This window comes from Pteronotus mesoamericanus, unplaced genomic scaffold (genome assembly GCF_021234165.1).
Source record: "Pteronotus mesoamericanus isolate MK-2021 breed Mesoamerican mustached bat unplaced genomic scaffold, CSHL_Meso_final contig_179, whole genome shotgun sequence".
In the NCBI taxonomy this organism is placed as follows: domain Eukaryota; kingdom Metazoa; phylum Chordata; class Mammalia; order Chiroptera; family Mormoopidae; genus Pteronotus; species Pteronotus mesoamericanus.
In genome coordinates, this window is record NW_026555075.1 from 328544 (window position 1) to 350869 (window position 22326).

Genomic DNA, 22326 nt, shown 5'->3' on the forward strand with positions numbered 1-22326 from the left:
AGATCCGCCGCTGCCTAGCAACGGTGGAACAGAGAGGCTTCTGAGTCTTTTAATGGGACCTAACTGCCTTAATTGACTAGTTGGACCTACAACAGTATTTTTTCATGCTGGTAAATCACAAAGTTCTATTTTAACCAGGTTTGATAATTTGCAGGTTGTAGCAATTTAAACTAGGAGCTAGACTAGGGACCTGCAAACTTTTTTCATAAAGGGCCAGATAATAAATATTTTAAGCTTCAATGAATGGCTACATATGGTGTTTGTCACAAATATTCAACTCTGCTGTTTTAATTAGAAAGCAGCCGTAGATAATATGTAAACAAGTGAATGAGGCTGTGTTTCAATAAAACTTTATTTACAAAAACAGACGGAAATGATCTGTGATTAAAATATTTTTAGAAGTATTGCCCATTTAAGAATTCAGATCCCACACTGATCTGTGTGGCTCAGTTGGTTGGACATCATCCCGCAAAGCTAAAGGTTGCCAGTCCAATTCCTGGTCAGGGCACACACCTGGGTTGTGGGTTCAGCCGGTCAGGGCATGCACAAGAGGGAGCCAATAAATGTTTCTCTCTCACATCAGTGTTTCTCGCCCTCTCTTTCTCCCTCCCTTCCCCTCTCTAAAAATAAATAAATAAAATCTTTAAAAAAAAAAAAATATATATATATATGAATGCAGGTTCCTCCACCCCCACCCCTGCCAAACTCTGAAAGTGCTTGTTTACGTATAAACTACCATTGGCATGTAAATATAGTTTCATAAAAATTTTTTAAGATTTTTATTTATTTATTTTCAGCAAGAGTCGAAGGGAGGGAGAAAGAGATATATCAACATGTGAGAGCAACATCCATCAGCTGCCTCGCACAGGGTTTGGGCCTGACTGGGGACCTGGCCCAAAACCCAGGCATGTGCCCTGATTGGGAACTGAACTGGCAACCTTGTGGTTCATGGGCTGACACTCACTCCACTGAGCCACACCAGCTGGGTCAGGATTTTTTTTTGTTTGTTTTTTGTTTTTGTGCTTGACCTATTGCTTTGTGTGAAATGCAAATCATTTCTAAATATTCACTTAAGAGTAGTACCTCTCAAAGGTAATATCTCCTAGTCTGAGTTATTCTAAAAGTAATCATATTTTGTTCAAAAAAACAAATTTCTAACAATTTCATTGTTCTTATCTCCAAAAAGTACGAATTTGTGAAATGATCTTATATATTTTGTTTTGTTAGTCTGTCCTGAATTTACATAATATTTAATGCAAAGCAAGAATCTGTACAAGTGCAATAAAATAATGCACAAGGCAAAGGTATTACAGTGATAGTATGCATTGTTATTTTGCTGTGAATGAGTAAAAAGGATGCTGTACCATTTTTTTCAGGAGTGCTTTGAGATGATTATCTTCAACCCTTTTGGCCATATATATCTGCAAAACTTTTTCAGTGTGCATCTTCAAAATGGTGCATCTCATTTATTTATAAATTATATACTGGAACCACTATCATTAGCTAATATTTCAAGGCACAATGTACTCAGGGTGAGGCTTTTCATTTATCTTAGTCTTATGTAACCAAGGTGCATAATAGACTTCTGATGACTTTCCTCTGTTTTGGCCAAGCTCTTGTCAGATCTGATTAAATTTGCCATTACTTTTACCTTGTAGTGTAGGTGATAGAAAGCTTTTACTAGGAGTAGAAGTGTCAGCTCGGTGACTTCTCCATTATTTATGTGGGTTTCCTTGCATAAATCTTGCTTATTTTAGAATGCTCTTAGTTTAAGGACACATGTTACAATCTGTAAATCAACTTGGCAGACCCGTCCCTGTACCTTTTGGAGCACTCCAGGGCGAATGAACGGAGCCAGGGTGGACCCCGCCCCGTCTGCACAGTGCAAGCCCCTGTCCTCCCCAAGGGCACCTCCCGTGCCGAGAGGAGGCGAGATCCTCTGTGGAGCTGACTGAGGGCACGGGTGCTGGCCCAGACGTTACATTCCAGCTAAAATGCTTTCCTTCTTAAAGAAAAGAAATATAAAGGAAGGTTCCAATATTTTCTCCCCGCATCACAATGGATTATCTGTGCATCTACATAAACCTCCCTATTTATGAGACCAAAGTTGATAAAAATATTATTTTTTTAATTTAAATTTTAATACGTTATTTGTGATTTAGCTTTTCTTTTGTTTCTGTTTTGTTCACCCAGGTAGTTTTTAGGATAGAGCCCAGGTAATGTTCTTTCAGCCTTCCAAAGTCCTAACTGTGTTTCGCACTGTAGGGGAGCCGAACGTGTATACATGCTTTCCTCTGAAATAGGCTCAAGGACTATTTAGTAATCATTACTTTATTGTCCATCTTGCTGAGGATGGGTGGCATATATCTCCCTCCTTTTGACCATCTTAACAAATTATTTGCTTGGGTCTTATCAGCTTATTACCCTTTATTTATATAAATAAATAAGTGGAGCCACACTATTTAGACTATATTCTTTAATTTGCAAAGTTAATTTCTTTTTGCTCTCAATCTACTAAGTTAGTTGTTGCTCTCAACATGGTGCTGCTACTATTTCATGGGATATTCTGTTTCATTCATCATTTATGTCCCCGATAAAAATGTTAATTTTGAGAGTTCGAATTATCTACTACCTGGGGGTATTTTTATATACTTGCATGATAAAGTAGATCAGACAGTCCAGGCCTGTGGGGATCAGGGTGGACAGAGGTGCGCTCTTGGTCCGTGCAGGCTGCAGGGGTGCTGTACTGGTGCCTTTCCCTGGTGACATGTTGGTAAGATGTCCATAAAGGAGTGCTATTAACTGCTTCCAAGGATGTCCCTGGGTGTAGAAACAACTAACAGCCATTCCCTTTTCTAGAGAAGCGATATCATTCACTTGATTGAACAGAAGAATGTCTTCAATCTGGCTGCGTAACCAAGTCCCCAGGGAGCTTTACAGAAATTCTCAGGCCAGTTAGACTCTCTGGAGTAGGACCAAGCACCTGTATTTGCTCCCCAGGTGGTTTCATTGCAAAACCAAGGTAGAGGTATAGTTCAAGATGCTAACAAGCTGATTAGGCCAATAGCAGGAAAATAAAAAGCAGGAGACTCAGGAAAGTGGAGAAATTCGATAGTAGAGAAGAACTTACCCCATTGTAACATGGATCAGGTTGGAAGATAACAATTTTGTAGCTACATGTTGAAGTAGTAACAGACATCCTCTTTGCTTAACTGCTTATTGATCACAGAGTGAGGGCTAAGATGTTGGCTGAGAGAATAGAGTTATAAATTGATCCAAGAATGTCTGAAGGGCTATGAGGCCTTTGGCTTTGGAAGAGCGAGACTTATTGACAAATGCTTCTAACCTCAGATGATCTTTGGGGGCCTTTTGGTCACCTGATGTGCACATTTACACATGTGTGCTCTCATTTGACCATAAATACCCAATACTATGGTACTTAGAAGGTTTATTTGGCTTTGGAGATGTGTCAGGGCTCTTGGCCTAACAAAGAAATTGCAGTGAATCGGTTTTAATCTGCCACTCTTGATCTTTATCACATATTACTCTGCTTGTCACAGAAGAATCACCATCTCAAGTCAGCCTGTGAGGGCAGGGAGCCTGCCCTTTCCGTAGTTCCAGGGTCTGGTGAAAAACATCTTATACCCAATAAGTATTGATCGAGCGTTTTTCATTGACCCCTTCAAACTGTGCTTTTGTTGTAGGAAGCGGTGCAAGTATTGATTAAGCACTCGGCTGACGTCAATGCGAGGGACAAGAACTGGCAGACCCCCCTCCACGTAGCAGCAGCCAATAAGGCCGTCAAGTGTGCAGAAGTGATCATCCCCCTGCTGAGCAGCGTTAACGTCTCTGACCGAGGGGGCCGCACAGCCTTGCACCATGCCGCGCTCAATGGCCACGTGGAGGTGGGTGTCTCCATCACTGGGGACAGGAATCCTCCCTGCAGACTCTCTTAGCCCCCAGTGCAACCTAATATTACTGCTGAGACTTTTACAGATGTGACGATGACATTTGTGCAGGAAACCGCAGGCAGCTACACCTATGTTTAAATTTAGAGCGACAGTGAATTGAAAAAGTAGCCGTCACCTCAGTCTTTTTCTCCTGATACACATGCCACACGTGGATGGCTTTGACGTCATCTTTCTACTTTGAACTCCAAGTTTCTGACCTGTCTTGACATTAATTTCGCTCAGATCACCTGCAGCTGGTGAGGAGCCCTCAGCATTACACAGTAGTCCTTGATTTCCTTATTGGTTATCTTTCAGATGGTTAATTTACTCTTGGCCAAAGGGGCAAACATCAATGCATTTGACAAGAAGGACCGGCGTGCTCTGCACTGGGCAGCATATATGGGTAAGGATTCCGTGAATGGAAAGCAAAGTGCGTATAACCCTAATTAAAGAAGCCGTGGATCTCTCATTGACCATGTAGGTTTTTTCTTGAAAAAGAAGTTTGACCTCTTTTCAAGCTTGGGATTCAACTGAATTAAGGTTTAGTTCGTTTTACTGGCCTGCCTCTAGTTGAGTAGTTGCCTTCTCAGAGATTTATTTCTCCTGCAAAGAGGAGGAAGAGAAGGATGGAATCATGGCCTGAACCTTACTGAGTATATTTCAATCTGGATTAGAAAGTTGCACAAATGGTGCTTATTTTACCTTGTTATGAAAGCAAGATAAGGTATTTAAAAAGAAAGAGGACTGGCTGGCAAAGCAAGGACATAAATTCCACATATTTTTATTTATATATATTTTTGAAAGAAACAAAGGACGGACAACCCCCTTGCTGCTGTGTAGGCGGGGGCGACCAGAGTCACAGTGGGTTTTCCTGCTTCTCCACATCCAGCAAAGCTGAGGGCTGCAGTCCTTGCTTCTGCCAGCGCAGCCAGGGGAGAGGAAAAGATTACATTTCTGTATTTTTTCTTTTTGCGTTTGTTGGTACAAATACTGCTAACGAATTATAGACCTTATAGAGTTATTCTCAGTGTAGTCCTGTGGGAAATGAAGATCCTTCCTTTGTGTGTCTAATTGGAAAACATCTTGCAATTAGGAAAGCAGACAGGATTCTCCCAGCACCAAATTATAAACAACTTAAACGCCCATCCGCAGGAGATTGTATTGGTGAATTATGGATCTATACAATGTGACACTGTGCAGTAACTATACTGATGATGTCATTAGTATTTATTAACATAGGAAGATTCTGTGATGTGTTAAGTGAAAACAGATTATAACAGTATGAACAATATGATCCCCATTTTAAAAACTCTATACAATGAAAACAACCTAGGCTATATTACACACTGAAATGTTCATTGATTATCTCCAGGGATTGGTTATTGTGGATGATTCTGGTTTCCTTTTAATACCTTTTGGATTTTTAATGAATCCTTTTTAACAAGTATACAGGCCTTTTATCTCATTAAAATAACATTAATTGTGGGGAGAAAAAGGGAGTGGGTTGGAGCAGGGATGAAATAAATTTTGTGCCATAGATAGGCCTGAATGAATCTTGGGGCTTAAAAACCAGAATCTTAAGATTCTGTAAGCATTACCATTTTTTAAGGTGATAGGGAATTAGGAGCTAACTAAATGCCTTCATGGTACTTGTGGGACTGGAGCCGGTGAACGTTGGTCGGGTCAACCCAACCAACCTTGGTGGAGGCACAGCACACACCAAGCTAGTGTGAGATGGACTGAAAACAGCTGGGGTTTCAAGTGTGTTCTTTGCAGATGTATAGGTAAACATTTGTAGAACTCCTTTAAAGAAGTCAAGTCATCATTTTTGTGTCATCAGGAGTCAAATAGGAAAAAAACATAATTAACTATCTTTAGGAAATAAGGGACAAAACCCTGACAAAAGATGCCACCACTTAAGTTTAAGACAGAAGCACTAATAATTGAAAGTAATTTTTTTCTATATAAGTCTTTGGGGAAAATAGCCAAATTTTAATAAAACAAGCCAAGACCAAACTCTCTGTCTCTCTCCCTTGCAAACACACATACATACACACACCTCTTACACACACACACACACACACACACTCTCTCTCTCTCTCTCACACACATACACACACACACACGCTACACACACATTCTAGACCCAAGAGTCAGTATTCATCTTCTACCCTCTGGTTATCAACCATGACCCTGAAGCATCGAACCATCTTCAGTCACAAAATAAAGGTCAAATATGTTCATCATATTATATATAGTGAGAGAGAGAACAAAGGAAAATATTCTAAAATATATGCCAACAAGAGCTGAAACTGAAAGGGTTTTCTGTCTAGCCAGTAATTCACAAGGATACTTTTAAGTTGAACCATATGAAATCACCATTTCTGTGGGCAACCCCCTAAAAAAGGTCAAACAGCAGCAATTTCATATAATTTAAAAATTAATCTGGAGCCATTCTGATTAATTGATTTTTTTTTTTCTTTCATTAGTCGTCTAAGCCAAACTGCCATTGTTGGGCTTTTCAGTGAGGAGTGGTAATTGGTTTCAAAACCATTGTTTTCATTTTAACATATTTTTAAGACTGTAATACTTACCTATTACAGGACCTTGTTGTTATTTACTTGCAAACAGGCATCTCTTCTGCTAGATCCTGAAGAGAAGGCTCACATATGAATCATCTATTTTTTTTTTTCACCCACAGCAGTTACATAAAATCTGACACATAGTAGGTACTCACTAAATATTTGTTGACTATTTCCATGAACCAGCTTTTTATAAATAGCTCGGCAAAATGCTGGCAGCAATAAAAGCTAACAGTGATAATTTAGGTGGAATGAATTGTCAAATTGTCCTATAAAGGTTAACGATGTTTTCTGCTGCTTGCTTTGTAAAGGCCACCTGGACGTTGTGGCATTGCTCATTAACCACGGTGCAGAAGTGACGTGTAAGGATAAGAAGGGTTACACCCCCCTGCACGCCGCAGCCTCCAACGGACAGATCAACGTTGTCAAACATCTCCTGAATCTAGGGGTGGAGGTGAGCTACAATTCATGCGTCACCCTATGGTGTATTTGTGGGCTTTCTGTTGTCCTGAAGTGAAATCCTATGCATTTGTGGGTTTTCTTTTGTTCTGAAATTAAACCCTGTTTGCATTTTAATTCTAGAGGAAAAAAAACCTCCTTCCTTTATAGTATTCTATCTTTGAGTTTCTATGGGCAACTGATGGAAGACAATGGGGGCATCTAATTACTGGAAAACCAGAAACATACTAATTTTCTATATCACAATAGATAGAGAAATAGTTTTATATATGTATACATATAAATATATACACAAAAATGGAATTTATATTTTAAAAAGCTGTGTATTTATTCTTACATGTTTAAACTTCAGTCACCTTCAAAGTACTCTCTCCATTGATGCAGTACACCTATTGAGACACTTTTTCCCACTGTTCCTAACAGTTTTTGAGCTTGTCAATTTTGATGCTTTTGAGTGCTTCTGCCGTTTTTTTGTTTCACCTCTTCCACATCAGCAAAACATTTCTCTTTGAGGACTTTTTTCATCAGGGGAAACAAAGAAAAGTTGCTTGGGCTAGATCAGGTGAATAGGGAGCAGGGTATGGGGGCTGTGCTGCTTTTGGTCAAAAACTACTGAACGCTCAGTGTGGTGTGGACAGGTGCACTCATAAATCACCCATCATAAAATGGGCAAGCATGTTGAAAGAGTCTTCAAAAAAATTCAGTGAAGCCAAACACAGCCTCTCACAGCAATGCCAACTGGTGCACTGATACGAATGGGTTCCTAGAACACTCAGCCAGCCGGGGAGGTCTGTACTACAAGGATCCTGACCTTCAGAAGATAATTCTGTTTTCTGTGGGGGGTCCTCTGTCATATGTATGTATATGTGTAACTTTCTATATCACAATAGATGGATAGTTTTATATATACATATGTGTATGAATGAGTGAGTGTGTGTGTGTGTGTGTGTGTAATATATTAGCCAGTCGTATATATAATCTATTAACCAGTCATTTTTTAAAAGACTGGTTAAGATTCTTTACCCCACCTTCAGAATCTAGCCTTCTAAATTGTGGCTTTCAAGAAGAAATGAATGAATGAATGGCAGGAACAAATAGCAGAAGCGTCCAGTGTCGGGCCGCAGAAGGCAGCCTGACCCCTTCCTGTAGCAGCGCAGGGGCCGCGGTCGGGCTCTGGAACATCCCTGTCTCTGGAGGAAAAGAAAGCCCAGCTGCACTATTGAGGCTATGCTCATGAAACTCAACAGTCAGGGCAGCAGAAGGCGCCATGGCCTCAACACCGAGCATAGCTCCCTGGTCCTGCTACAGAGTGTGGCCAGGTGGCGCGCCAGACAGCACAGCCAAACTCAGAGTGGCTCCTGAACCCATCTTTTGAGTTGAGGCTCCACAGCACCTCCCCCCGCATTTCCCACCTCTTTCTCTTCATGATCCCTGTGGAGTTTCAGGCTTTTTTCTTGCTCCCTGATTTAGTTCACCTCTGGCATTTCCAGGCAGCTTTGCCTTTCCCATTCTAATCGCTTCCATAGCCCAAAACTGTCCCTCCACAAGTTGAAACCTCTAACACACTCTTCCTTTGCAATTTACTCTTTGTCACATTCACTTTCTGCTGATCTTTACCTCCAGTGACAAGTATTTTCAGAACGACCACAACAGGGCAAGAGTAAGCTCTGAATAATTACGTTGACAGATGGATGTTTCCTTTCTTTGGCACAGCCATTAGGCTTTTTGTGGAAAATGGGAAAAATTAGCTCCAGTGAGTTTAATCGCCCTGTTTTGCACTCATTCACAGATCGATGAAATCAACATCTATGGAAACACGGCCCTTCATCTGGCCTGCTACAATGGGCAGGATGCTGTAGTTAACGAGCTGACTGACTACGGTGCTAATGTGAACCAGCCCAACAACAGTGGCTTCACCCCTTTGCATTTTGCTGCTGCCTCCACACATGGTGCTTTGTGTCTTGAGCTGCTAGTAAACAACGGGGCGGATGTTAACATCCAGGTATGACACTCTCAGGCTCTCTCTCTTAGTGTTAAAAGCCTTTGCATTGAGCCTCTGTTTGAGCAACCTCAACTGCTGTAAACTATGTCATGTTTAAATGATTTGTAACTCTGAGGACCTTGACTCCCACAGCTCCAGCCTGTATTAGGATGCAGTAGAAACTTAGCTGCCTTGTTTCTGCAGGAGTGATGGTACCAGCTGGAAGGCACTGAAGTTCTAGGCACGTGTCTTTGGTAGCCCAGTGAATATGCCAGAGGAAATACTGGGTCTCAGTGATGTTGATTTGGCCGAGATTGTGGTACTGAGGTGAATGTTGAGCTGATAGAGCTGAGCTGCTGAGGATTGAAAGGGAGGCATGAGCTCAGGTCTGTTCCCAGGCCTGGCACGACCCACCATGGAGTTTGTGTCAAATGCCTTCCCCAGAGAGTAGCTTCGATGATTTAATGTTGACCTGGTCCTAATGGTGAGTCCTTCATTCAGCACATTTACTGAGGATTACCCAGCACCCTGTTTGGTACTAAGGGAGCACTCCAAGATGAGATGTGATCTCTGCCCTCAGGGAATTTACACTGTGGTCAGTAGATAACACACTCAAGTCGAGAGGCAAGAGGAGACGTGATCGGTGGCGTGAGAGAGTCATAAGGCACAGCAAACTATAGGAAGCCAAATGCTGACTTAATTCTTGCTTGCGAATCAAAAATGGAGGTTGCTTTTAAGTTACTTGGAAGATTGGTATCAGCTGAGATGAGGAGGGATAAGAGAATCTGAGGGAGGGTATTCTAGATAGAATAGAATAAGCAAAGGTGTTGGGGAATCTGGGGAGAAAAAGTTCTGGGTAAACTTTAGGTGACTCATCAGCCTCCTGTAATAGATAACCAAGAGGAACTTATGCACGCAGTCTTCATGATACCGGTTATGTCACTTGGAAGCATTTAGATTATAGCAGAATATCTTAATGTGCCCCAAGTGACCTTATACTCACCCTCAGCTTCCCTTCTCTCAAGCACACAGGAATCCTGAAGCAAGGTCCCAGTGTATTCTGCCTCTGCTTTTGAAAAATTATTTTTAAGGTTTAATTTCAAGAATATTGGGTCAATCTATTTTCATGACCTTCTCTATTTACTATTAAAATCTTTTTATGTTTTCCTTATAATTTCTAATAGTGGGGAAATAGGGGACACATTTTCAGAATAGCAATTTACTCATATATTGCTTGAATAGAGTATAAATCGTATGAAAGAAAGGAGCCAAGAACAAGCTGAAATGCAACCTGATGAAGGAGGAGGGCTTATGTACTGGCCAAGGACTTCCGGCTTCCACAGGCTGTGAGGGCCACTGAGCATTGTAGAGGTCACGTGACCAGGACTGAGCATTAGAAACAGTAATCTGGCCACAAAACATCAGAGACAGAAAATATAAAGGAAAAAATAATATTTGTGACTACATAAAATTTTAAACTTTTATATGCTAAACAAACGAAGAAATAAAAAAACCCACAAACCCTAACATAGAAAGAGGAGCAACTCAGGGAAAATTTTCTATAATATACATGATTAGCAAAGAGTTAATATACTCACTATATAAAGAGCTCATAAAAATCAATAAGAAAAAGTTCGATAACCTACTAGAAAATATTCTCACGAGAGAGAATGCAATGTCCATCAAACCTATAAAAATATTCAGTATCATTAGTAATTAGAGACATGCAAACTAGTACACAAATATATTTGCCCTTAAGCTTGGAAAAAGTAAAAAAAGACTAATAATAGCCAGTGATGGTAATAAAAAAATTTAAATGCAATAAATAAATATGACCCTTTTTTATTGTAAAAAGTTATGTGTCCAGGTATGTGCATAGAAAAAGAAAAAATCTGAAATATATACCAATATGTTAGCAACAGATATGCAGACAGGCAAAATTATTATGTGGGTTTTTAGTTTCTTTTTGATACATTTGTTTTAATCCTCTGGTTATTATGCACTGAACATGTATTATTTTTATATCCCAAAGGAAAAAAGCTATCTTTACCTTACTAAAAAGAAAATTCAGGTAGAGCGGGCCTAGAGACAGCACCCCTAGAGGATAACTGGAAGTCAGAAAAACTGGCATAGATAAGGGGTAAGGAGGGCAGGGGGATGGGGGCCGCCGACAGAAGGGAGAGGCCTTGTAGAAAGAACATCGGCAGGGTTTGGCTGAACAAGAGATGGAGGAGCTGAAGACAAGGGTAAGAATTGCAAACTGTCTAAGAGAGGCAGTACAGCTCTGTGGCTAAGGATTCAGCTCCAGGGCAGACTGCCCAGGTTCCAGTCCTAGCCTTGACTTTCAGTAATTGTATAATTATAAACAACCTCTCCGTATCTCTCTATTTGCTTAACTCTAAAAGTAAGGAAACAGTAGTATCTTCTTGGACCAGTTTGAGGATTAAACAAGCTGTTGCACGAACGTTACTAAGAGCAGTGTCTGCCACACAGTAAGCATTCAGTAAATGATTGTTGTTATTAAGAGGGATGTCAGGAGAAAGACAGAGCTGGGAGGTCAAACTGATGAATTTAATTTTTGAGAAGCTGATTTTGAGCCCTTGGTACAACCAGTCTGGGAAAACCGATATGGAAAATGTGATAATATAGTGTGGGAAGAGGGAAGGAATAGAAGAAAAAAGCTAAGCCGCCTCATTCACAGAGAGGTGATTGACGGTTGAACCTGGGAGAAAAGGATGAGGTCCCCCACGGAGAGAGTACCTCACAGCAAGATTAGAGAAGGGAATGGAGGATGCCGGTAACCCTTTACTCTCAGGATCAGGAAGAGAAGGAAGAGCGAACTGATGCTCTCACTGAGCTTGATCCCAAGGCTGAAAGGCCACTTTTTGACACACCTACCTGCTGCTCCCAGCTAACTGACTAGTGGCCAGTTCAGGTTGCGTTAGGGGCTTCAGGTATATATGGTGCATCAGTTTACGGCAGACTTCCGTTTCCCTCAAAATGGACCTGGAAAGCAGAGTTAGTTTTAATATTTAACTTTTCCCGTGGACTGAAAATTATCAATAGGATATAAGAAGTAGCATTTTTAAAACTCAAGACTGGGGTTTATGTGTTCCCTTATCTATGTAGGTGGGATTTTGGGGTTTTTGTTTGTTTGTTTGTTTGCTTTTTTTTTTAGGTTATACTTTTTTTCTTTTAATTTTTATTTTTTTGTCAAATACATTTGTCTCCACCTTCCCACCACCACTTTCCCCTGTCCCTCTTCCCCGCTCCCTCCCTAATCCTTCCCCACTTTGGCTTTGTTCATGGGTTCTTTATACATGTTCCTTGACTTGACCCTTCCCTTCCCTTTCTCTGCCCCTTTCCCTCCTTCCCTCTTGACTCTGATGGTTTCTTTTTTTCTTTCAATGTTGCTGGTTATATTTTTCTTGCTTGTTTGTTTTGTTGGTTAAGTTCTACTTATAGGTGAGATCATATGGTATTTGCCTTTTGCCCCCTGGCTTATTTCACTTAGCATAATGCTCTCCAGTTCCATCTGTAGATGGGATTTTGAATCAAATCTAGCCTTCTCCCTCAGTCTCCCTACATCTACCCTGTCTGCTTCCTTCAATTTCCTAATTCCCTAGAATCCTCCTTCGCTACTCCTGATGGCCTCTGGATAGACTGTGGAAGTAGCTTTCTCCCTGAAGTTGTTATCTCTCTCCACCACATTGCCTCTTGCATTTTCAAAATGTTTGTAGATTGCAAGACAATTTGTATTTGTTGAGGTTTTCTAAAGTTTGAGGTAAATCGCATATTGAAAGGTAGCCAGTACCCACACACATGTTCCCTTTGTTTTCTCTATCCTCACAAAACTCTAAAAGCAGTATCTTCGTGGGCAATGACAAGACAATTGAAAGAGGAGGAAGGATACGTGTCCTGCATGCATTTTACAATCTTTCATTTTGCTTAGATTTGACCATGGCTTTGACCTTGTGATATTAGCTTATTTGTGATAAAATAATGAAGACATAACACTTTATACTACAATCCATTGAAGGTTTACTTGTATTTTGCAAATAGGAAGAACACGAGAAAACAGTAAATAATGTTTCTTCTCCATCGTAGCCCACATTGTAACTTCTGTAGCTTCTCAAGGCTCTTTTTTGGAGCATTCAAAGTGTTAAGGCAGGCCCTGAAGGCAGAACCCTGCGGCACGTGACTTAGATGTAGAAATTGCCATTGCCGGGCTGCCTCCCTTCTGGGCACTAACACTCACCCTCCCATGGCCTCAATTCTTTTCTGGCAGAGCGCTCTTAGATCATTCAGCCGTAAGAGAGGCTGGATTTGAAGCCCAGCGCCTGTGTGCTGAACTGTGGACCTGCTCCCTTCTTTACACGTACCAGGACCAAATGATAGAATTAGGGTTGTTTCACAAAGGTTGAAGGTGAACCTGGAGTAGGCAGTGATAGGGACATGGCACTTGGAACTTTGAAGAACATGTGAAGAAAGGAGAGGAGTGAATGTCTGAGCCAACTATGTATCATATCTGGCCTTTAAAGCCATTTAAAGAGTGGACTGTGTATGGCCTTTTTGCAAACCAGGATTTTATATTGCTCTTCCATTGGATTAGGAAGGCCTTTTGGGCTTCTGACTATATCTAGACCCCCATCCCCAGGTGACCTTAGTGTTGTAGTAGGAAGACTTTATTGCCCTTTATCTTAGTAGGGCCTTTGAGCTCTGTGGCTCTGGGAGGCAGCATACCACAGACAACACAGTGCCTTCCACTCCCTTGGGAGTAAGAGTGTAAGTTTAGGGAAGCTTTTGTGAGATGTTGGAGGGTGAGGAAGAAAGGCATTAGGAGCAGAAGAAAGGAATAAACAGATTTCTGAGGAAAATGGTGGTCAAGGAAGTTGAAACACTCCATTAGGCCAAGGATTAATCTTCCTTGGATGCTGCTGAATTCTGCCCTCAAAGAGTATTAATATCTGTCATAAAATATTCTTAATCCTCATTAGTTTTTCTTCATGTCTGTGACTGAACTATGAATCAGTAAAAGAACTTTTTGCTTAATTAAATAAATCTTCAAAATAACAAAATTTTCCAAGCCATGAAACTGATAGGAAAATGCATCTAGAAATTGGAAGGAGACTAGAAATAAAAAATAAAATTTATGAAAGCAAAGCTTTGAATAAATTGAAGAACTGAACATATCTTCTGCTTTGAGAATGCAAGGAATATTTTATCTCTGAAGTTCTCAGAACAGCAGCAACAACGGCAGAGTCCCCCTATATGAAAAATTTCTCAGGCAGATATGAAACTTATTAGGATCCTTTGTCCCAACTTCAATATTGTGAGTTCTAACTCATAAAGACAAAATAAAAGTAGTGCCCTTTTGACCTTTATTAGTATTCAGTGTCTTTTTGAAATAGAGTTCCTTTTACATCTATAACATATTTTGAAAAACTGCCCCAAAATGACTGCTGTGATACTTATAATGCTTCCTGTCCCCACTCCCCATACCCCTATGAGGGGGAAAAAAAATCAGCAATGGCCTGGACTCAGTGACAGATGAATCCAGGCCAAGATTTGCAAGGATACAGTTGAAATAAGCACCACCATTGACCATAAAATTGTTTTTTGAATTTTACCTAACTTTGATCATCCTATTTATTTGTCCCTTTACCAAAGATACAAACACTCCAAGGAAGAAAAAGGGTATGGTGCTTGCTATCCCTGAAAAGGGACCAGCTTTGTAAACTACATGCTATAGAAAACCAATTGATACGTATTTGTATCATCTCTTTGTCTAGGAATGTAAAAGTAACTCTAAACTAAGATGTGCAATAAAAATGATATGTACCTACTGAAAGAGAAGAAGGAAGAGAGAAGAGAGAGAGAGAGAGAAGGAGGAAGGAAAGAGGGAGGGTGGAAAGGAAAGAAGGAAGGAAGGGAGGGAACGAGGGAGGGACCCATTACTTCTGCTTTGGCTCACTGGCTGTAATTTAGTTAGTGACTCCAGGGTGGTGGTTACTCTTTGGTAAAGCCTTTAAGCTATTTTGTAGGAATGGAAAAGTGCTTAGTTAAATATTTATAAAGATATTGTCTAAATACTGAAATATTTATAGCTTTATATATATATATTTAACAAAACTCTTAATTAGTTATGTTTTCATATTAAATTTAAGAAAAAATATCGGAGCAAAATTTAAAGAAATAGCACCACCTAGGGACAAGTTAATGTCAACTCTGCAATTTCTGTTTCCTTTCTCCTTATGGGTCTTGGCTTGTCATCACCCTTTTTATTGGAGGGGGGAATGTTTTGAATCTTTACTCCCAAGTAGTTTGCAGAGGTTCAGTCCTTTAAACTGTGGACACTTCTGACACCAGGGCTCAGGCTCCGGAATCAGCTTTCAAGAGCTCTCCTCACTGTGTGTCTCCCCGTCAGTGATGGCTTCGGAATCTCGCGTTTGTTACCTTGATGGCTGCTGCTTTTCCTCCAAAACATCGTTTTCAGTAAACCTTCAAGTTTACTTTCATCTTTCTTTCTCAGGCTTTTATGATTCAGGTCATAATCAGATAAAATGGAGAAAAGATATTATTATTATTATTTTTTTTTTTTTATATTATTCCATCTACCTGGGAACCTTTCACTATGAAGATGGTTTTTTAAACCAAGATGCAGCCATCGCTCTGATTCACTCTTCCCGTGGCGCAGACTGTGTGAGCTTATTTCTTCCTTTCTGAGGAATAGACTTATATAATAAAAATTCTCTGTTAAACCTGGGTGGTTTTATAAGCTATTCCAGCACGCAGTCTAAAGCAGGGTGCTGTGCAGGTTACCCTTGGGTTCCTTGACCCCAGCTCTGAGTCAGCAGGCCCAGGCTAGGGCACAGCATTCGCATTTAGGACAGGAAACCCCGATTTACATGCAGGTAGTCCTTGGTTCACTCTGAGAAACACTCCTTTAAATAATTATTTCTTTTCCACTGTGGAATTTTTTACACAAAGAGCCATTTTAAAGAACAAGTATATGGGTTTCATCACAAAAATGAACTTGCATTTTAGAAACCGCATATTTTAACCTCAGATTTAAGAAAATTGTTTCTCCTGAGACTTAGAAAAATAACAATTACATAGGGTTTTTTTTTTCTTACATTACTTGAATGAAAGCATACATTTTCTCTATTGAGGATACCTTTGGTCTAAAGTAACAGTGATTGGGGGGGGTCGTATATCATAAGGAGAAATTCTGTAAATGACTATTTCTTAATTAAATGTATAGGACTTTGGTATTTATTTATACCCCCAGGCAGTTAAAAAAATTTTTTTGGTTGTTGTTCAATTACAGTTTTCCCCCTTTCCCCCCCTTACTCTCCCCTGCCCTACCCACCCCCACATCCCACATTCAGTCCTCCCCCCACCCCGCTGCCTTTGTCCATGGGTCCGTTATACATGTTCTTAGATGACTCCTCCCCCTTCGTTCCCCCATTACCCACCTCCCTCCTCTCGTCTGGTTACTGTCAATTTGTTCCTTATTTCAATGTCTCTGGTTCTATTTTGCTCACTCATTTGTTTTGTTGATTATGTTCCACTTATAGGTGAGATCATATGGTATTTGTCTTTCACCGCCTGGCTTATTTCACTTAGCATAAAAGGACTTTGATATTTAATGTAATGATGATCAGTATCTAGATTCTATACATTTTTTAATGTTTTGGCTTAATCTGGGTCAGGAAGTTACATCACATATCTTGAATAATAAAGAGATGTATAAATTCATCATGCAACTTCAGGTAGAGTCATTAAAATGGCAATTTGCTAAATAATTGCATGACTTAATCCTATGATTGCTAATGAGTTTAGTGAAGCAGCATTTCTCTTCTGCAACAATCAAAAGTATTGTTTTCCTGTGGGATCAGATGTATGGAATGGTGGATGATTCTAGGTTAGTTTTGCGAGTTGCACTGATTTATAGCAGTTTGGTCAACTTCAGGGCGAACAGAGCCAAGCAAGTTAACACATCATTTGCCTTTTTTCATGTGCTATAGACAACAGTTGGAAAAAAAAATACCTTGGATGGAACTGCCTTCATCAGTAGATATCAAGGGATGAAAAAATGTTTTGGATCATTTCTTCCATTTGAAACAGGGTAGTTTAAAAATTGTCAGTATAACTAGAAATTGTGTTTTTTCTTCCGTAAAATATTCACTTCTCGAGGCTTCTTTGCACTGTGATGTTATGCAGTAACTTGAGATACTTTTTCCTTTGCTTTTAAAATTATCTTTTGCCTCTGGCAATTTTTTATCACATTTTTAAAAATTTAAATTGATATTTTCAGGCCATTGCCAACAATATCTATAGGGATGTTTCATATTGATATGATGGGCCCATTGTTTCTTTCTCCCTTATTTTTTAGAGTAAAGATGGCAAAAGTCCACTGCACATGACAGCTGTCCACGGAAGGTTCACACGGTCACAAACCCTCATTCAGAATGGTAAGAGGCTCTTCCACAGTGTCATTATTTGAACAGTTTTCTGGTCTGCGTTTGGCTGTCAGCCATCTTAACTTGAAAGATGATGCTCTGTTTTAGAGTTTATTTAGTTCAAATTTACACAGTTTCCTCTGGTGTACTTTGCTAAAATCTCTTCATCAGACATATATGATCACCATCTAGCTTAGAAGTGCCAATAGAAGCAATTGAATTCCAACAGTCAATTCCTAGTCAGTCAAAGAACAAGTGAATTTTGAGGCAAGAAATGATATATATACCCATCAAAGCTCAAGGCCCTGCACTTTTCACTTGGAAACTAATAAAAGTAAGCTCTGTACATTTCGTAGCAGGTAATCTGAATTATTTTTAAATTTTAGAATTTCTCATAGTTCCCTTAGTTAAAACTCATTGAGCTGCTTGGGCAAAGGTAGGAAAAATGAGGCAACTCCGAAGAGAATCAGATAATACATGATGTGAAGAATCATAAAAACCACATGCTTAATAGAGACCTTGAGAGTCACAATCTAGGGATCCGCAGGCTCACAGCAACAGTGTCCTTGTACCAATGGGTCGTTTCTCCCAGCCTGGGAGAAACTTCACATCGGGGGTCCTGTCTGGCATCTGAGTGGATTGGCCTTGACACAACAAGCCTATTATCTTAGCGAATCTTAGAGACAATTGAAAAGAAAAAAGAAAAAACAGGTGTGTAGCCCAGATTTTATGCTGACATTCTAGGTGAATCCAGCAGTTCCTAAACTATCTTTAGTTGACCCACATTTCTACTTCTCAAAATTCTGGCATCAGTCAGTTTTCTTGGACCTATTTTTCCCTCATCAGTAAGAATTTGAGATGACGTACACTTGAATTATTAGTGGCACTAAGTTATATCTTAGACACTCGAGTCATAAAACCGAACCGTCATTTGACATTTGGATGGAAGACCAGCCTGCGAAATTATGCTTAGAAAGCAAAATATCTGCAGCAAAGCAATGGAAATTTATAAGCATTGCAGTGAAACTGTAGGGGAAAGGAAATCCTAACAAGTTCCCAGTGAGCCAAGGAAGTAAAATGAAAATTAACTGCACCACACTCATTCTTCCTGGTTTGAAATATGTGGTACGCCTTTGACATACACTGTATTGGAAGAGCCACTTTAATTGCTTTATTTTACTGGATGTGAACAAGGGGAGGTGGCAGCAACCCTAGGGCCTGCCTTTTGCTCAGTTTCTCTACCCCGCTGTCTTCCTAAGTTTCTGTATTTTTCAGAAACAATGTACCTGCCTTAAAAATAAAGAAAACTTGGGCAATATTTGATATCCATTTTTTTGTTTTTAATTTAGTGTGATTAATTTAATCAATGGGCCTTAGTTCTGTGGGATAAGAAGCTTTGTTCCCTATTAAAGCAATTTCAAGCACCAGTGGCCAGACCAGGGAGAACAATTTTTCAGCTTGTGAGCACTGCCTTCCCGCGGTCCATCCTGTGGGCCGGGCCATACTGGCCATCTCCTTTGAATCTTGGCCACGGCCCATCTCCCCTCTGTCATGCTTGTGCGTTTGCAACAGCCCCCCACAGTGGAGAACGGGGTGGGTGCTGGCTGCTTTGACCTCTCCAAAAGCCAGCCTTGTGGGCCTGAAGACTCCCATGTCCTCTTTGGACATTCTTGCTAGACTTTGGAGTTGGGACGAGAGCTGAAATGACCTCATCTCTCATCCTCTGTGATCAAGGAGCTTTGTTTCAGAGCCTGCCTCATTCTTGGCTGGCCTGGCAGCTTGCTTGTTGGTTGGATGGACTCCAGGGGTCTCCAATGATGGGGATGTAGTGGCTATAATATATAGCCCGTTATATATAATTACAAAGCTAACATTGGTTGAATGTTCCCACTGTGCCAGGCACTTGGCTAAGCACCCCACATAAATCCTTTCAACCACCCTTTAAGAAAGAGGTGCTATCATATCTCCATTTCAGAGATGGGGAGATCGAGGCAGAGAGGTAGTGACTTTTGTTGGGATATACGGCAGGTATGTTAAGCCACAGAGACCGGAACTCAGGCAGTCTAACGTCAGAGACTGAATTTTTAACTGCTATACTTTTGTGTTTTCTGGATAAACAATTACATATTTAAAAAAATTTTAAATTTGAATTCTATTTATTTCAAGAGTCACTTATATTTGGAATAGAGATGTCCCTATAAAAGGATAATCTCACATTCTCTTCTCTCAGCTGAGAATTCTTTGCATTCATTTCACGTGTGAGAACTGCGAGTTCTCCCATTTGACATTTTTAAAACGCCCTTAGGGAGAAGAGTAGGAAGCTCTTTTCTTTCCTCCTGTTTGTTGGTTTCCTTCTGGGAAAAATACAGAGGCTCACACCTGCAGGGCCTCGCATCCGCCCCCCAGAATGGGTCACTGCACAACAGGGCCTGGAATGGCGGCCCCACATGGGGACAGCGGTTGGCTCCCTGAACCAAGTGAACATGCTACTGAGGAACATTCTTTGTGTAAATATGTTTGTTTTGTTGAATCATTCTGGGGTTTGGACTTTGTATGGCATTTCTCTGCTTCTCTGCTCTCTGAACAGGGTTATGAGTTCTTTGTAATAACTTTTTTTCCCAGAATTATTCAGCTTTGTTTGGACAGTCATAAAAAAAAAAACAACAACAAAAACCAAACCTCTTCAATTTTTTTACTTAGTTAACAAAGATTGCCTCTGCTTTTCGGTCACATTGTTTGTTGTCTGAAGCTATGTGGTCACAGCCAGAGAGGGAAGGAACTGAGCGGAAACACAATATGGTATCTGGAGGCATTGGATCCAGCCAGTTGCACTAGGCAGAGGCTCAGATGCTGTTCAGAAGGTTACAAAATTTCCAAGATGATGTTTTCTTCAAAAAGCTCTATAAATAAATTGAGTTTGAAAAGGAGGAGTCAAGTGGTTGTCTAGGATGATACATTGTGAGATTTCTGGCTTTTTAGCACGCAGTTCTTCTAAGGGAGCTTGGGGAGATGACCGTCCTTGCTTGCGCAATGAAGAGCCAATTTCAGAGAACGCTTAGACAGTGTTGCATAAATTATCCCCCTGACATGCTTTGCATACTTCTAAACCCACAAATACTTATTTTCTTCACTAAGGATTGATGACAGATTACCAGTATTTAACTTGCAAGCATTAAATGAATAATAAAGGTATTTATTTTTCATTCCAAGAAAGTCTTAAAGGTTTTTAGGTAAAAATGGAAAGGTTTGGGTGACTGTAAAATGGAAATTCATTCATCTAGAAGTCCTATTTTAATATAAAACGTATTTCTGAATAACAAATACACATTTTGTCATTTACGTTTCCAATAAGTTATCATGTCTTCTTGAAATATATTTTAAATGACGATAAAAGTGTGTGGGGAAGTTATCTATATTTTTACAGTTTTAAATGATAGTACAACAAGAAGAAACTTTATCAACTCAGCTTTTGTTTTCCATTCTTTTCAATATTTTTTAATTCTTCTCTTTCTCTACCCAATTTTTGGCATATTCGAGGCTGGCAAACAAAGCAGCCCTAATGTTTGTTCAGAAAGGAGCTGGAGTGATTTAGTGTGTATTCAGGGCAAGGACTTCTCTGAAGCCCAGGGTTCTGCCTCCCCTATCTCCCTGGATCAGCTCCTTGAGTGGACCTTTCAGGCTGACCATTGTGGACAGTGCAGGCAGTTCCCTGTACCCAGGATTGCTACTGCCTGTCCCCAAGGCTACATCATGTCTTAAAAATGATTGATGTAAGTTGAATGCTTCTAAATTCGAATCATAGTTAACAATCTACTGAGTTCCTGATAATAAAATTAGCACATGCTTACTGTCAAATAAAATTAAATCATTAAAGAGATTGTTCATGATATTCACCAGTATGTCTCCCCAGCTCCATCCCCAAAATCCCCATTGATAATTTGGTGAAATTTCCAGATTTTTCTATGCATTTAAGAATGTGTATATACATAATATCAGGATATATAATTATTACTTTTACAGAAGTGATTATAGTCTATTTATATGAACAACTTTTTTAAAAAAAATAACTACTGTACTACAGAAAGAAAGATTTGAGGAAAGACCAGTATTTGCCTTTAAGTTGCCATTTATATTTCTATGTCACAAAGTAAAAAGGGGATTATAAACAGCTATTAAGTTGCAAATTCTAAGCACAAACTTATTGGTAGTAGATTGATTTTTCAAGTTAAAATCTACATGCAGAAGCCTTGACTGTAGAGTAAAACATCTTAACTCTTGTGTAAATGTATGTGCTAACTGCAGTTTTTGAAGCATTTGTCCACTCTACAAAGCCCACACATATTTGGTAATTATCTCATTTTGTTACAAAGATTCTTATTCAGTAAACTCTAAGTTTTACCAACATACCTGGCTAGGAAAATATTGTTTGCTGAAAATAAATCTTAGGGAACTGGTGTCAATAATTACCAATAATAGAATTCATTAGAATGAAGGCCCATAGAACAGATATTACTATGAAGATTTCATAATGGTTCTCTTATATGAGACAGTGTCTTAGCTGGAAAGTTGATGATCTTTCCCCAGGTCTGAGAAGACTCTCAATGGTGTCTTTTTGGTGTGATGCTCAAATATACTGCGAATGGGAGTGCAAATGGCCACTGCCTTTCTCAAAAGCAATTTGCCAGTGTTCAGGAAGGGCCCTAAGAATATTCATACTTTTTGACCCAATAATTCTCCTTCTTAAAATGGTGCTGAAGGAAATCATCTGTAATGTAGGTAAACCTTATTAATAAATATGTTCATTGAAATGTTGCTCTTAATGGCAAAATTTGTGAATAGCCTAAATGCCTAGTAATTAGGGCCTTGCTAAGTAAATTTTCTAAATACTC

At 39.8% G+C, this 22326-nt stretch overlaps 1 protein-coding gene across 1 annotated transcript in view; it reads left to right on the forward strand.

Annotated features, from left to right (window-relative positions):
• ANKRD44 (ankyrin repeat domain 44) overlaps positions 1-22326 on the forward strand; it is a 285622-nt gene that overhangs the window by 161606 nt on the left and 101690 nt on the right. Inside the window, exons 5-9 of the mRNA XM_054566695.1 lie at positions 3705-3905; positions 4266-4353; positions 6844-6986; positions 8781-8993; positions 17371-17449. Of these exons, the coding sequence (XP_054422670.1) occupies positions 3705-3905; positions 4266-4353; positions 6844-6986; positions 8781-8993; positions 17371-17449 (724 nt within the window). The remainder of the gene's footprint in view (positions 1-3704; positions 3906-4265; positions 4354-6843; positions 6987-8780; positions 8994-17370; positions 17450-22326) is intronic.